Source organism: Electrona antarctica, assembly GCF_951216825.1.
Source record: "Electrona antarctica genome assembly, chromosome: 8".
Lineage (NCBI taxonomy): Eukaryota > Metazoa > Chordata > Actinopteri > Myctophiformes > Myctophidae > Electrona > Electrona antarctica.
Genome location: NC_136789.1, coordinates 26,100,952 through 26,114,498, shown reverse-complemented (window position 1 = coordinate 26,114,498; position 13,547 = coordinate 26,100,952). Strand labels below are relative to the sequence as shown.

Here is a 13,547-nt window from a genome sequence, read left to right as displayed (position 1 = left end):
TGTTTGAGTTTAGGGGCCAGGCCAAGCGTGAAACACGCGGTTACATTTTAATTGGCCCCGGCCCCTGGGAGTGAAGATGTGTTATTTGGTTTGTGGGTATGATTCCATGGTCTGAACAGTCGGCGACTAGCGCATGAACACAGTGCTCCGTCCATAGTGTTTAGTTGGTGATAACCCGTTTAATAGTTTAATCTACTCCGCTGAGTGATGCTCTTTTGAGTTTCGGAAACGCCACACGGATCTGTACTTTTAATTGTCGATGGAAAACCTCTCGGTAAGCATAATATTTATTTGTATACAATAGCATTAATTGATATTTATGAGATGCATATTCCAGCTGTTCTTTAAATGAATGAATAAGTAGTTTTAAATTCTTTGATTTAGTTAATTCATAGTATTGAATAAAATATAATTAGTTTTAGTACTTTTTAGTAATCTAAAAAGTTGTAGTTTTAGTCTAGTTTTAGTCAACTATATGATTTTAGTCGACTAAATCTACAGTTGAATTTGTCGACAAAAATGTATTTTGGCAGGCCTTGATGGCATGATGGCTGATTGTCTCCACCAGGCCGAAGGCATGGGGAGAGAGTATGTTTTGCACTCCGTGTGTCCGTGTGTCCGTCCGTCCGTCCGTGTGTGTGAACAGCTAATCTCTGGCACCGTTGGCTTGATCGTAGCCATACTCTGCACACACACTCCCTGAATGCCAGAGCTGAATCTCTGCCCCAAAGTTTTCACATTGGCCTGTTATAGCGCCACCAGGAGGCCGCTTTGTGCAAAACAAATGTTTTGACAGTACACCTACAGATTTTGTCCAAACATCACGCAAATCGGTACACAGTCTCTCTAGAGCCATTCAACAAAACGGGTCTTTCAGATTTTTCAGACTCCATCCTGATTGGCTAAGATTGGCTTCCAGAGTTCGCAGGAGTGCTCAGTTTTAAACAAAATGCTGCAAATCATGAACACATTGTGTGATTTGCGTGAAATTTTGCACGCACATTCCCACTAGGCCGAGGAAGAAATGCCACTTGAATATTTTCAACTCAGCCTCATGGTGGCGCTATAACTGACCGATTTGTGTTCTTACCTCTAACTGCACGGATCTGTGGATAACTTTGTATGCCAACTCCCTAGAGGTCAAGGAAAAACCTTTGCCTGGAATTTTTCACATCTGCTCTTTATAGCGCCACCAGGAGGCCGACATATGTAAAACACATTTTCTAATATTACTCCTTCAGATTTTATCCAAATTTCACGCAAATCAGTACACATGCTCTCCATATAGTCATGTGATCATGTGATTTGTTTGATTTATCATAATTATCCATCCTGATTGGCTACCATTGGCTTCCAAAGTTTTCAGGAGTAGCCCGTTTTGTACCCGTTTTGTACAAATCGGCACAACTCCTCAACGCAGCGTCCGATTGCGGTGAAACTGTGCATGCCTATTCCCACTAGGCTGAGAAAGAAATGCCACTTGACAGTTTTCAAATCAGCCTCATGGTGGCGCTACAACAGGCCAAGTCACGACACACACACACACACACACACACACACACACACAAAACCCCAAACAAACATGTTTATATTACTCCTAAACATTTTGCCAAACATCACACACACTCCTATCCTCCTGGTGGAGACCTGTGCCCAGAAGGGCACTTTTTCTAGTTTTACACTTGGTTGCATGCTGAAAATAGCTGATATAATTAAATGTTATTGACGTTATATATCAAAGAAATAAAATAAAATTCATCACTTTCACTATATGGACAATGTTTCAGATTTTTTTTACGATTAAAATAGAGATGTTTGTACATCATTAGTTAACAACAATGACTTAATTACATTGGAAGTTGCCGTTCTTCCCCTAATATCAAATGTTCAATTTGTTAATTCAATGTGACAAAATATTGTCCTTTGTGCTTCCTTCGTTGTTTCCAGCCAGAAGAATGGCGCGAGATTGTGAACAAGAAGATGAAGTTCCCTCCGGAACTCAAAAGCGCCATCCAGGAAGGGAAAGTGGATAGGATTAATAGCCTGCTGCAGATCGGTGATGGCATCATCCGCCAGCTGGACGACTCTGAAGACCGACAATGGAGGGAGGCACTCAACCTGTCCATCCGTCTGGGCAACGAGGACGCCATGGTTGCGCTCCTGCTGGGGGTCAAGTTTGACTTCCGTCAGATCCACGAAGCACTGCTGGTGGCCGTAGACACTAATCAGCCCAGGGTGGTAAAGCGCCTGTTGGACCGACTAGACCTGGAGAAAAGCAACAAGGTGGACGTGCGTTCCTTCTCTCAGGCTATCTTCGACAGCTCCATCGACAATTCCCAGTTTGCCCCCGGGGTGACCCCTCTGACCTTAGCCTGCCAGAAGGACCTGTATGAGATAGTCACCATGCTCTCCAAAAAGGGCCACTCCATCCCGTTGCCACACAAGATCTCCTGTGCCTGTCTGGAATGTCGAAATGGCCGGCAGTACGACCTGCTTAAGTTCTCTCTGTCCCGCATCAACACCTACCGTGGCATCGCCAGCCGTGCCCACATGTGCATCACGTCTGAAGACGCCATGCTCCACGCTTTCACCCTCAGCAAGGAGCTGCGCAAGCTCGCCAAGAAGGAACCAGAGTTCAAGGTCTGACACTGTTTTAACCCATTTTGGACTGAGGCCGATTTTACAAATGTCTTCTAAATCCTGATAGTTTTCTTGAAAAACCTATGTTTCTATGTCAGTGGTTCTCAGACTATTTCATGTCAAGGACCCCTAGAATTGTATTTGGCCGCCGACCCCCATCTGAAAATATGTTATTCCAGGGATTTGAGTTAAAAACGTTTGCTCTGAAAGAATATATATTCAAAGATTTGCGCCACATTTTCACGATTTTTCAAAAATAGCAGACCTACATAGTTCATAGAGCGGCACTCTGTACCGCGCGTATGAGCTTGTAGATCTGCTATTTTTCAACAGCTAAAGCATAACATAATGCTTAAGTTAAAACACCAAAAGGGGTTCCCGCCCAGTTTCCTTGCATGGATTGAATTTTGGGCATTTAGAAATACTGAGTATTTGATGATTATGTTCTGGTACCTCTTTCCTAAAGCCTGTTTATCTGGGTCTGGAGCGGGTCTGATGATTATGTTCTGGTACCTCTTTCCTAAAGCCTGATTATCTGGGTCTGGAGCTGGTCTGATGATTATGTTCTGGTACCTCTTTCCTCAGCCTGATTATCTGGGTCTGGAGCTGGTCTGATGATTATGTTCTGGTACCTCTTTCCTCAGCCTGATTATCTGGGTCTGGAGCTGGTCTGATGATTATGTTCTGGTACCTCTTTCCTAAAGCCTGATTATCTGGGTCTGGAGCTGGTCTGATGATTATGTTGTTCTGGTACCTCTTTCCTCAGCCTGATTATCTGGGTCTGGAGCTGGTCTGATGAGTATGTTCTGGTACCTCTTTCCTCAGCCTGATTATCTGGGTCTGGAGCTGGTCTGCGAGGAGTTTGCTGTGGAATTGCTGGGAATGTGTCGGAACCAGAGTGAGGTGACGACCATACTGAACAGCTATGGGGTCGAGACCGACGACGCTGGGGACGCTCAGGCTTTTGAAAAGGGCATACCCTCCCTGTCACGTCTCCGACTCGCTGCGAAATACAACCACAAGCAGGTAGTAAGAAAACATATACATGTAATATTAAGAAACCACAATGCAAATGTCCTTTAAAAAAACCTTTAAACATTCATTTTTACACAATGTATAACTGCAATGTCTTTTTGAGTGGTGCTAGCCACTCCTACAGCCAGGGACAATCATACCCGGAAGTTATGCGGGACGCCTACTGAGTGGCACAAAACCACTTTCTGGCCTTGACAGCCCATACATCCACACAGAAAAGTCCTATTTGTTTGCATTAAATGACTTTAAACAACATTAAATTCACTTTGTCACTCACTTTGCCACTCGATTTGCCACTCGATCTGCCATTCACTTTATGCATGCGCATACCCTCTATACCCGGTCACACACATGCCCTCTATACCCGGTCACACACATGCATGCAGGCAGAAGAATATACTATAGTCTGCTTTCTTCTTAATTCATGGCTCTTCGTGGTTGTGTGCATGTTTTGGTTTGCAGTTCGTGGCCCATCCGATCTGCCAGCAGGTGTTATCCTCTATCTGGTGTGGAAACCTGTCAGGCTGGAGGGGCAGTAGAACCGCCTGGAAGCTGCTGGTCTCTTTGGGGATCTTTTTCACCATGCCTCTTCTCAGCCTCATCTACTGGATAGCACCCAAGTCAAAGGTAAAAAAAAAAACAGTACCATTTTGGGATGGCTTGTTTGTTTAGATAGAACAGTAGCTCTTTTTCTTGTGTATTTCCTAGTGAGCTGTGATACAGGGGGTAATGCACATTGTAGACATTATACCGGGCGGCTGTGGCTCAGGAGGTAGAGCAGGTCGTCCAATGATCCATGGGTCGGCGGTTCGAATCCCGGCTCCTCCTGTCTACATGTCGAAGTGTCCTTGGGCAAGACACTGAACCCCAAATTGCTCCCGATGTGCTGGTTGGTACCTTGCATGGCTTCCGCCGCAATCGGTGTATGAATGTGTGTGTGAATGGGTGAATGTAATGCACAATCTATGTAAAGCGCCTTGGATAAAGGCGCTATATAAATGCACCATTTATTTTTTACCATACCATTGACCGTGTTCCTCAAACTTGATGTCTTTTGTTCACCAGCTGGGAAAGATCCTTAAGATTCCTGTAATCAAGTTCCTCCTTCATGCCGCGTCGTACTTGTGGTTTCTCATCACATTGCTCGGGGAGTCGATAACCATGGAAATATATCGAGACAAATTCGCTTCGCGCGAGCAGACCCTCCTGCACAGCTCATTCCACATGGTGTGGGTCGTTGGTAGGCCATCTCTCGCTACTGTAATGTAACTTATAGCATGTTATGTAGACAGCACAATAATTGCATTGTATGTAGTCATAGCACTTCATAGTATATATGTACAGCATAGTATAGTATATATGTATAGTTTATATGTACAGTGTCATTATATAGATATGTTCTAGCTACGTTCTTAGCTTACGCATGTTTCTTGATAAATGCTTTTTATATATGTGATGTATTCCCATGCTTTTTGTTCTTGCTTAATGTAAATCGCTCTGGATTAAGAGCGTCTGCTAAATGCCTAAATTGTAAATTGTAATGCCTTCCTACTATTTGTGTCCATTACAGACCATATTCACACAGCAACCATTTTGCTCATCTTGTACTATGATGTTGTGCCGTGTTGTCACTATGTAGGGTTCTTCTGGTACGAGTGCAAGGAGGTGTTCCTTGAAGGGCTGCGGAGTTACTTCTGGGACTGGTGGAACTGCTTGGACGTGATGGTTCTCAGCATGTACATCGCCTCCTTCGCGTTGCGTGTGCTCATCATGCTCAAAGGTCACTTCCTCTGCCTGGCTCCTCTGGCTCCTAATATAACGGAAGTATATGAGGAGTGCCACTATTTCACTCAAACTGGTGAGAAATAGATTTTATTTGGTTTATTTATCCGGGCTACTTTTCTATGGCTTTGGATTGGAAAATGAAAAAGGAATGGATGTCCGCACACTGAGTTGTAGCTCCCAGGAAGATTTTTTTATTTGTTACAACGTTTCGACCTCTGTGGGAAGACCCACAGAGGTATCATCATACCTGACGAAGACCCACAGAGGTCGAAACGTTGTAACAAATAAATAAATCTTCCTGGGAGCTACAACTCAGTGTGCGGATATCCATTCCTTTTTCATTGTACGTATATTTTTGACCAGCACCTGCAGAATGTCTTGAGATGTGCGTGCTTCCTGTCGGATCCTATCTCTTTGGATTGGAAAGTCACTGAATGGAATGGACCGTCTCATGTGGTTCTGTGTTGTATAGACCGCAAGGAGTGGTTTCAGGAAGACCCTCAACTCATAGCAGAGGTTCTGTTTGCTGTGACCAGCATGCTGAGCTTCACCCGTCTGGCATACATCCTGCCTGCCCATGAGTCTCTGGGGACGCTGCAGATCTCCATCGGGAAGATGATTGACGACATGATGAGGTGAGACCTGGCTTAACGGCAATGTAAGGGTGTTGTAACCTGACTCCGCCAGATGGGGCAGCAGAGAGTAGAACCCAGTGTACTCTCTGCTGCCCCATCTGGCGGAGTCAGGTTAAGGGTGTTGTGCTATATAGGTGATGGTATACCACACTCTTTAATATTAAACTGAAGAAACACTGTATTGAAAAATAAACACATGTGACAGTGGTATGATACTACTGTATAATATTGTGCAGTAAAATAGTAAAATGTTAATTTAACTGAAAGTAAAAACGATTAAAAGGTACATTTTACTCTCACAGTTACAATAAATGGAGAAAAAAACCCAGCAACCTTTCTTTTCATTCAGATTCATGTTCATACTGATGATCATTGGAACAGCCTTCCTCTGTGGTATCAACAATGTCTATGTTCCGTATGTCATCTCTCCACGTCTTGGCAAGTAAGAGAGGTTCAACATTCAATTATTCAAAAAGCTATGACTCAAAAATATAAAAACAACATTAATATTACCATCCAAAGCAATCATATTATATTTCTATCTATCTAGAATAAAAAATAACTAACTGTAATGAATAAGCACTAATAAATAAACATCACACAATAGACAACGTGATGCAAGTGAAAAGGCATGCTTTTTGACTGCACAAAAATAAAGCTACAGTAGCCGATGCTATGGAATATCAAACAGTTTGACTGCCGAGGTCATAGCCTATACCTAATTTGGTCAAGATTGTTACAAATAATAATAATAATTAAATCAAAGAAATCAGGTTTCTGCAACAAAGATTTGGGTCTAAATAAGATTGCTATTGGCTTCAGGCTGTGTAGATGCAACCTCAATATGTGATTCAAATCTGTATTCATCATTTACATTTAATTTTTTTGTCAAATAGGCTCCTTCCACAAACGTTGCAAGCCAGTTATAGCCAATTGGTATGGAATATAAAAAAGTCTGTAAATGTGAAATGAGTGTGGAATATGTAGAGATATGGAACAGCGGTTGTTGGAGTTATTACATCTATCAGTGTTCACGCTGCTAGAAGAGGCTGAACAAACACCTCCTCAGTGACTGTAATCCCACAAAGGACTGTTATTCATCCAACATTCAGTTTACACATAAGCCTGACTGAGTAGCTGCAGATCATTGATAGGCTCTTTGAATGTGTTTTTCTCATAGCCTGTATCTGCTTAAGCTTAATTAAAAAAAAAGAGTTACATATGGAGTTATGTCATCAACGAAAGAATCCAGGGATTCTTTTAATTGTATGGTTCAAGAGCTATAGACCAAAACGTAAAGCAGGCATATAGCAGCACCATGAGGCTGATTTAAAAACCTTTGGGGTGAGGGCGTGAGGCGACTTCGCTTTTGGGGTGAGCTCATTAGATTACACACACACCACTGCAGCTGAGAAAATTGTCAGGGCCCACTTGTCTTGTTTGTTTGACCAAACACTGATGCTAGTAGTGGGTGTTTTAAGATAAATAAAATAATTTAAGAAGCGCTAAAATGTTTACCTCCATTCTTTTTTTGCAGAAAACAAAACTATTTGTACAAACAGTGTACCTTTTAATAGACATGGAAATACAGTAAAACTAATTATGCACTTCCCTCCAAGTAGCCTACTTCCCCAGGGCGGTGGGTAAGAATGTGTTCATCCGCAAACAAGATTAAATAAGGATTTAACAACTGAAAGAATGAATCATTATTAACAGTTAGATTGATGAAAAAACCCATTCTGGACGGGAACCCCTTTTGGTGTTTTAACTAAGCATTATGTTATACTTTAGCTATTGAAAAATAGCAGATCTACAAGCTCATAGCGCGCCACCGAGTGGCGCGCTACGAGCTTGTAGATCTGCTATTTTTGAAAAATCGTAAAAATGCGGCACAAATCTTTGAATATATATTCTTTCAGAGCGAACATTTTTTTTTAATTTCGACGTCAGGCCTAAATGGGTTAACACTAATCAGGATATAATCATTTCCACCCTTTCCGATGTAGATTCAACGAGACCTTTCGCTTCCTGTTCTGGACCATGTTTGGCATAGCGGACCAGGACACTGTGGACATGCCCAGCTACGTGGTGGCAGAGTTTGTGGGCAGGATACTGTACGGCATCTACACCCTGGTCATCGTGATCGTTCTGCTCAACATGCTCATTGCTATGATCACCAACTCTTTCCAGAAGATCGAGGTGAGGTGGTGTTCATTTTGTTGACTATAAAACTATGACGAAAAAGGTCTGTCGACTACCATTCAGCCAAATAAAAATCACACCTGTGTGAACTGAGTGGTGCAACTCCCCCCCTTCCACCCCCCCCCCTCTCTCTCTCGCATTAGCAGGCAACAGTGCAGCACTATCTCTCTCTCTCTGTTTCTGGCACGACAGCGCCCCTACTGGTACTCATGAGTCACACATGAGTCACACACAAACATAGGTTAACACGGACATACATAGTCACAGACATTGCTGTTCCTTGGAGTGGTTGCACCACTCAAAAACAGAATAAAAATTAAGCTATGATGACTTAAAACTAAGACTACATACAGTATATTGACAATTTTGTCAACAAATAAACAAAAGATCCAGTAGAAGACAAGTCATTTACTGTTTGGTTGCGCTCGGGTGCTTTACTCTGAAAATAGCCGATCTACAAGCTTACAAGGCGTAGCAGCGCGACACGTTGTGAGCTTGTGAGTGGCTATTTTCAGCATGCAACCAAGTGTAAAATCAACCATTACGACACCATCAACTCCTGCCAAAATAACATTTTGACTAAAACTAGACTAAAACAAAAACTTTTCAGATGACTCGATCAGAATCTCAGATAAATTAAATTTTATGCAAAAGACTATGACTAAACTAATTCAAGATTTGCCGTTAAAATTAACACTGGTGGTACTTTGGTGTTTGTGGTTTTGATCTCAGGATGATGCTGACGTTGAGTGGAAGTTTGCCAGGTCAAAGCTGTATCTCAGTTACTTTCGAGAGGGTCTCACTATGCCTGTGCCCTTCAATATTATCCCTTCTCCAAAGGCATTCTATTACCTCTTACGGTAAGAAATGTTCAACATTCTCTAGAATTGTATAATTAGAAATCTTACTAAGGTCAGTTTAATTATCTCCACCAGGAGTTCATGGATTTGGCTCTGTGTAGCCGTCCGTCCGGCTAATCAGTGTAATTTCTTTCGCACACAAGAACCAAGAACCTCAATGTTTGATATTTATTAAAGTTGAAGTTGAGTATGTCAATTTTTTTATTGACCACTTGAACCCAAGTGTCCCTATTCTTGGAATGTCACATTAGGCAGTAGAATGGCTAAAATAGATGAACATAAAAATAGATAGATGAACATTGCAATGTGATGCATTGTGAGCTCGGAGATCGTCTACTTTGCCCAAGAGATTTGGCCCTAGATCTTGCGCCACTCCTTACCCCTTACCCCTAAACTTAATTTATTTGCCATTTTTTACTATTAAAACATTTTAAAATAGTACAAAGAGCCGATCTACAAGCTAACAACGTGTCGATGTAGATTGGCTAGTTGAACTATATTTAAATGTTTTAAAATAGTAAAAAATGGCAAATAAGTTTAGGGTAATAAGGGGTAAGGGTGTAGAGGGAAAATGCAGGGAGCCAACCTGACCTGAACATGTAATTTCTGTTTAATAAAGAGCTTGACAGACAGGAACATCCCTGTTACTGAACAAACATTCTAAAGCAATATTTACTATCAGTAAATATCACTATTAATTTTAGGAACTTTTACTTGAGTAGGGAAGGTAGAGGGCGAGAGGTAGTAAAATGAGACAATGAGTAACAATCCTACTTCTATTCCACTACATCCCAGAGGTACTATATCAGTACTCCACTACAATTATTTGATAGCTAGTTACTAGTTATTTGCAGATTCAGATTAATAACAAACATGCATTAACCTATTTATTAAGCCCTATTTTATACTTTGGATATTCAATAATAGACCATTTACAAGCCCATTGCCCCGTACCCTTTCATACCCCAGGCCCACAAGTAAAAGACATTGTTATCACATGATGCCCCATAGCAAAAGATGGAGATATTTAGGCAATGAATGTGTATGAGAGAGAGGGAGGAAGACGATAGATATTATGTATAACTGGAAATCATATACTCTACTCTTTCATGGCTGTAGGTAGAAAACTGTACACAACACTATATCATTAGGCCATGCCTCCTAGCTGGCGGAGATTTGTGCTACTGAACGCACCTTACTAGTTTGTATTTATTTATTTATTTTATTTTATTTATATTTTGTGTTCAAGGGGTATCTTTAGGCGAATATGCTGTTGCTGTAAACGCAAGTCGGAGTCAGATTATCCCGCTTTAGCTTCTATGGTAAGTGTTTTGCTCAAATACAATGTGTAATGAATGCTAAAATAACTTGGAATTGTACCTAGAGATTATGTAGACTCACGTCTCTTAAAGTAACGAAATACATTTATTCAAGTACTGTCCTTTGATGTACTTTTACTTTACTTGAGTGTTTAAATTTTTCGATAAACGCTCCTACTTCCCAACTAAATAACATAGTTAGGAACAAAATAAATAGACTCTTATAAATGCATACCAAACTGATGGGACGTTTGAGAATCACTGTTTTGCATTATCGTCCTATTTCTGCATTTAGGGTGATGACCTTCATCCTGATGAAGGTCAGGCAAATTTCCGGCAGCAGGTGGTCGGGGCTCTGGTTCAGCGATACATCGAGTCAGCGCGCCGTGAGTTTGAGGAGACCAAAAGAAAAGGTAGTGATACCATTATATTAAGACATTGCAGTTATACATAGTGTAAAAATCACACCCTTGTGAACTGAGTGGTGCAAGGTCTTATATAGCCTGATCAGCTGTGGTCTGATGTAATGTCAGTGACCATGGTAACCATGCTCACCTGTGCACGGACACGTATACAGGTACACAAACATAGATACAGACAAAGCTGGTTGTTGGAGTGGTTTGCACCACTCAAAAAATGTCCTCGGTCACTAAAACACCCTTATTTCCAGTACAACAGCAGTGCATGAAAGACATATAATAGATAGTTTTATGTGTTTTGTGGTCAAGGGTTCACAACACCTTTTGAAAGATAAAGACATGGCCAACGCAGTCATTGTAATACAGCATTGTAATACAAAAAGGCTGACTTGAATCCTGAACAGTTTTAGAAATAGGAAGACATTCCAGCATTAAGTCTACTGTGATTATTTCAGATATCGGCAATCGGATCACAGAGCTGAGCAAAGTGATGGGCAGGCTACACGGTGACATCAAACTGCTGAAGCACGCTCTGGTGGACGAAGGCCACAACATTGCACGGCAAGGGTCCACAAAAGAAGGCTCCTCCATTCTGGGCAAATACATCATGGGTGCAAAAAACAACTTTAGGGGTTTCATGCAAAATGAACACATGCCTCTTCAGCACCATACAGAGGATAAGTTGGCACATGACAAGCATGTAGATGAAGAAAAGGAGGTATTAGATGAGAAAAAGGAGCAGGTGGATGCAGAGGAGAGGGGGAACGCTGACGTGAGCAGAGACAGAGAAGAGGGATCCGAGCAGGTCACAGACGCTGATGTTGTTAGAATGGAAGAAGGCAGGGTAACGGGAAAGGTGGAAGAGCAGAAGGAGGAAAGCAATGAGCCAGCTGAAAAACAGAAAAACAGAGACGGTATAGTGAACGAAGAGAGGACCGAAAAAGGTACGGTAACAGATGTAGAGGAAAAGGTAGACAAAGGTCAGGGTGAAAAACTCGAAGTTGGGGCCACGGCGAGTGACAAGAGCCCAGCGGAACAAGGTGAACAAGGAAGAGCTTTAGAAGCCAATGCGGCAGGTGGAGGTGCGAGTGACAAAAAGGTCGACATAGCAGACGTGACGGAGGTAGAGAAAGGGCTCAAAGACATAGAGCTGAAGGTGATGGGAAAGGGGAAGGCTGGCAGAAAGGAGGATAGTGTATCACAGAAGGCTGGTGTGAAGGAGAGCACTGGAACACCAGTAAACACAAAGGTGGTCTCAAAGGTGTCTCCAACGGGAAGCAGCAGCTCCAAGGACACTGGCTTTGGTTCACAGGAAGGGGAGGGCTCTATTGAATGAGCGCTAGGAAGTCCCTGACCTCAGCAGTTTCTCCACTTAAAGGGACACTATCACTCTTTTAATGTGCTTTTCTGTTCATGGTTGATCATTATCATAGTCTACTCTACTCTATAGGAACAACAATGAAATTCGGGTCCTTTCTCTGTATTCCTACAAACATTCGCCTAGCCATTTTCTGAAGTCAAGATCCCTATTTTGCCACAAAGCAAACTAGACAATGTGATCTGATCAGTGTTACAACCGAAAATCGAACATTAGGGTTAGGGTTTCGGGTTAGTTGAAAATTGTCATAGTGTCCCTTTAAAAACATGCTTGTCAGGCTGAAGTCAGCTTAGTAATTGGTTTAGAAGGCCATTTAAATCGATAAGCCTAGAACAGCATCAGTGGCAGCGGCGAGGGCTGCCTTGCAGTACGAAATCCATTTCATTAATCAATATTTTACTCCAAATTACAATAGCGCACAGTAATGGAAAAACAGTGTAGGGTTGAGTACCAAGATCTAATGCTTACAGTTAAGCTTGGGTTATCATGTGCTTCCTCATAATGTGATGTTGCAATCTCACATGAAATTATTCAAGATTGGGTTGAATTGCTAACTAAGTGTTTACCCTATAGTGAATTTTAATACAAATAAAACTTAAACTTAAAAAAAGTAACAGTTTTGCTCATTGTGTTTTGTTTGTATGTAACTAATGTTTCAAGGAATCTCAATGCAGTCAGCTCCTAAAACATTAGGAGCAATTCTGTTGCAGTGTCTTCCCTGTGTGTGTGTGTGTGTGTGTGTGTGTGTGTGTGTGTGTGTGTGTGTGTGTGTGTGTGTGTGTGCGTGTGCGTGTGCGTGTGCGTGTGTGTGTGCGTGTGCGTGTGCGTGTGTGTGTGTGTGTGTGTGTGGGGCAGGAAGACTGATGCTACAGTATCTGCAAGACTCAGCTTGCTTTACACTTGCCGTTCCCTGGTGGTTGTGTGTGTGTGTGTGTGTGTGTGTGTGTGTGTGTGTGTGTGTGTGTGTGTGTGTGTGTGTGTGTGTGTGTGTGTGTGTGTGTGTGTGTGTGTGTGTGTGTGTGTGTGTGTGTGCGTGTGCGTGCTGTTCCCTGGTGGTTGCAACACCAGCTCATTAATTCATCTCCTGAAGCATCCCATCCCAGTCCCTGCTGCACCACACAGTACACATTACAGTGGAAAAACAACCTGGCTGGTCTTTAGTCCATCCTCACAAGTTGCAACATTCAAACATTCAAGCTTGAATGATGTCAGCCATTTTTAATAGGTGAGTAGATGCAGCTACAGCATAGACATGCATTTATAAATGTCACATG

The 13,547-nt window shown here is 42.1% G+C and overlaps 1 protein-coding gene across 1 annotated transcript; it reads left to right on the top strand.

The window, feature by feature from the left end:
- Positions 1-33: 33 nt before the first annotated feature.
- LOC306927726 (short transient receptor potential channel 2-like) lies at positions 34-12,685 on the top strand. Its single transcript, XM_079507564.1, has 13 exons — positions 34-274; positions 1,948-2,640; positions 3,466-3,666; positions 4,138-4,302; positions 4,741-4,915; positions 5,315-5,533; positions 5,933-6,095; positions 6,445-6,537; positions 8,102-8,294; positions 9,030-9,157; positions 10,407-10,479; positions 10,772-10,889; positions 11,351-12,685. Exons 1-13 carry the CDS (start codon positions 260-262, stop codon positions 12,229-12,231), a joined length of 3,117 nt encoding a protein of 1,038 aa, XP_079363690.1. The 5' UTR covers positions 34-259; the 3' UTR covers positions 12,232-12,685.
- The last annotated feature ends 862 nt before the right edge of the window (positions 12,686-13,547 follow it).

Excerpts from the sequence above, each read along its gene's own strand:
- LOC306927726 (XM_079507564.1), top strand. Across the intron at positions 2,641-3,465 it reads AGAAGGAACCAGAGTTCAAG|CCTGATTATCTGGGTCTGGA; the intron begins GTCTGACACTGT and ends CTCTTTCCTCAG. Across the intron at positions 4,916-5,314 it reads CCACATGGTGTGGGTCGTTG|GGTTCTTCTGGTACGAGTGC; the intron begins GTAGGCCATCTC and ends GTCACTATGTAG.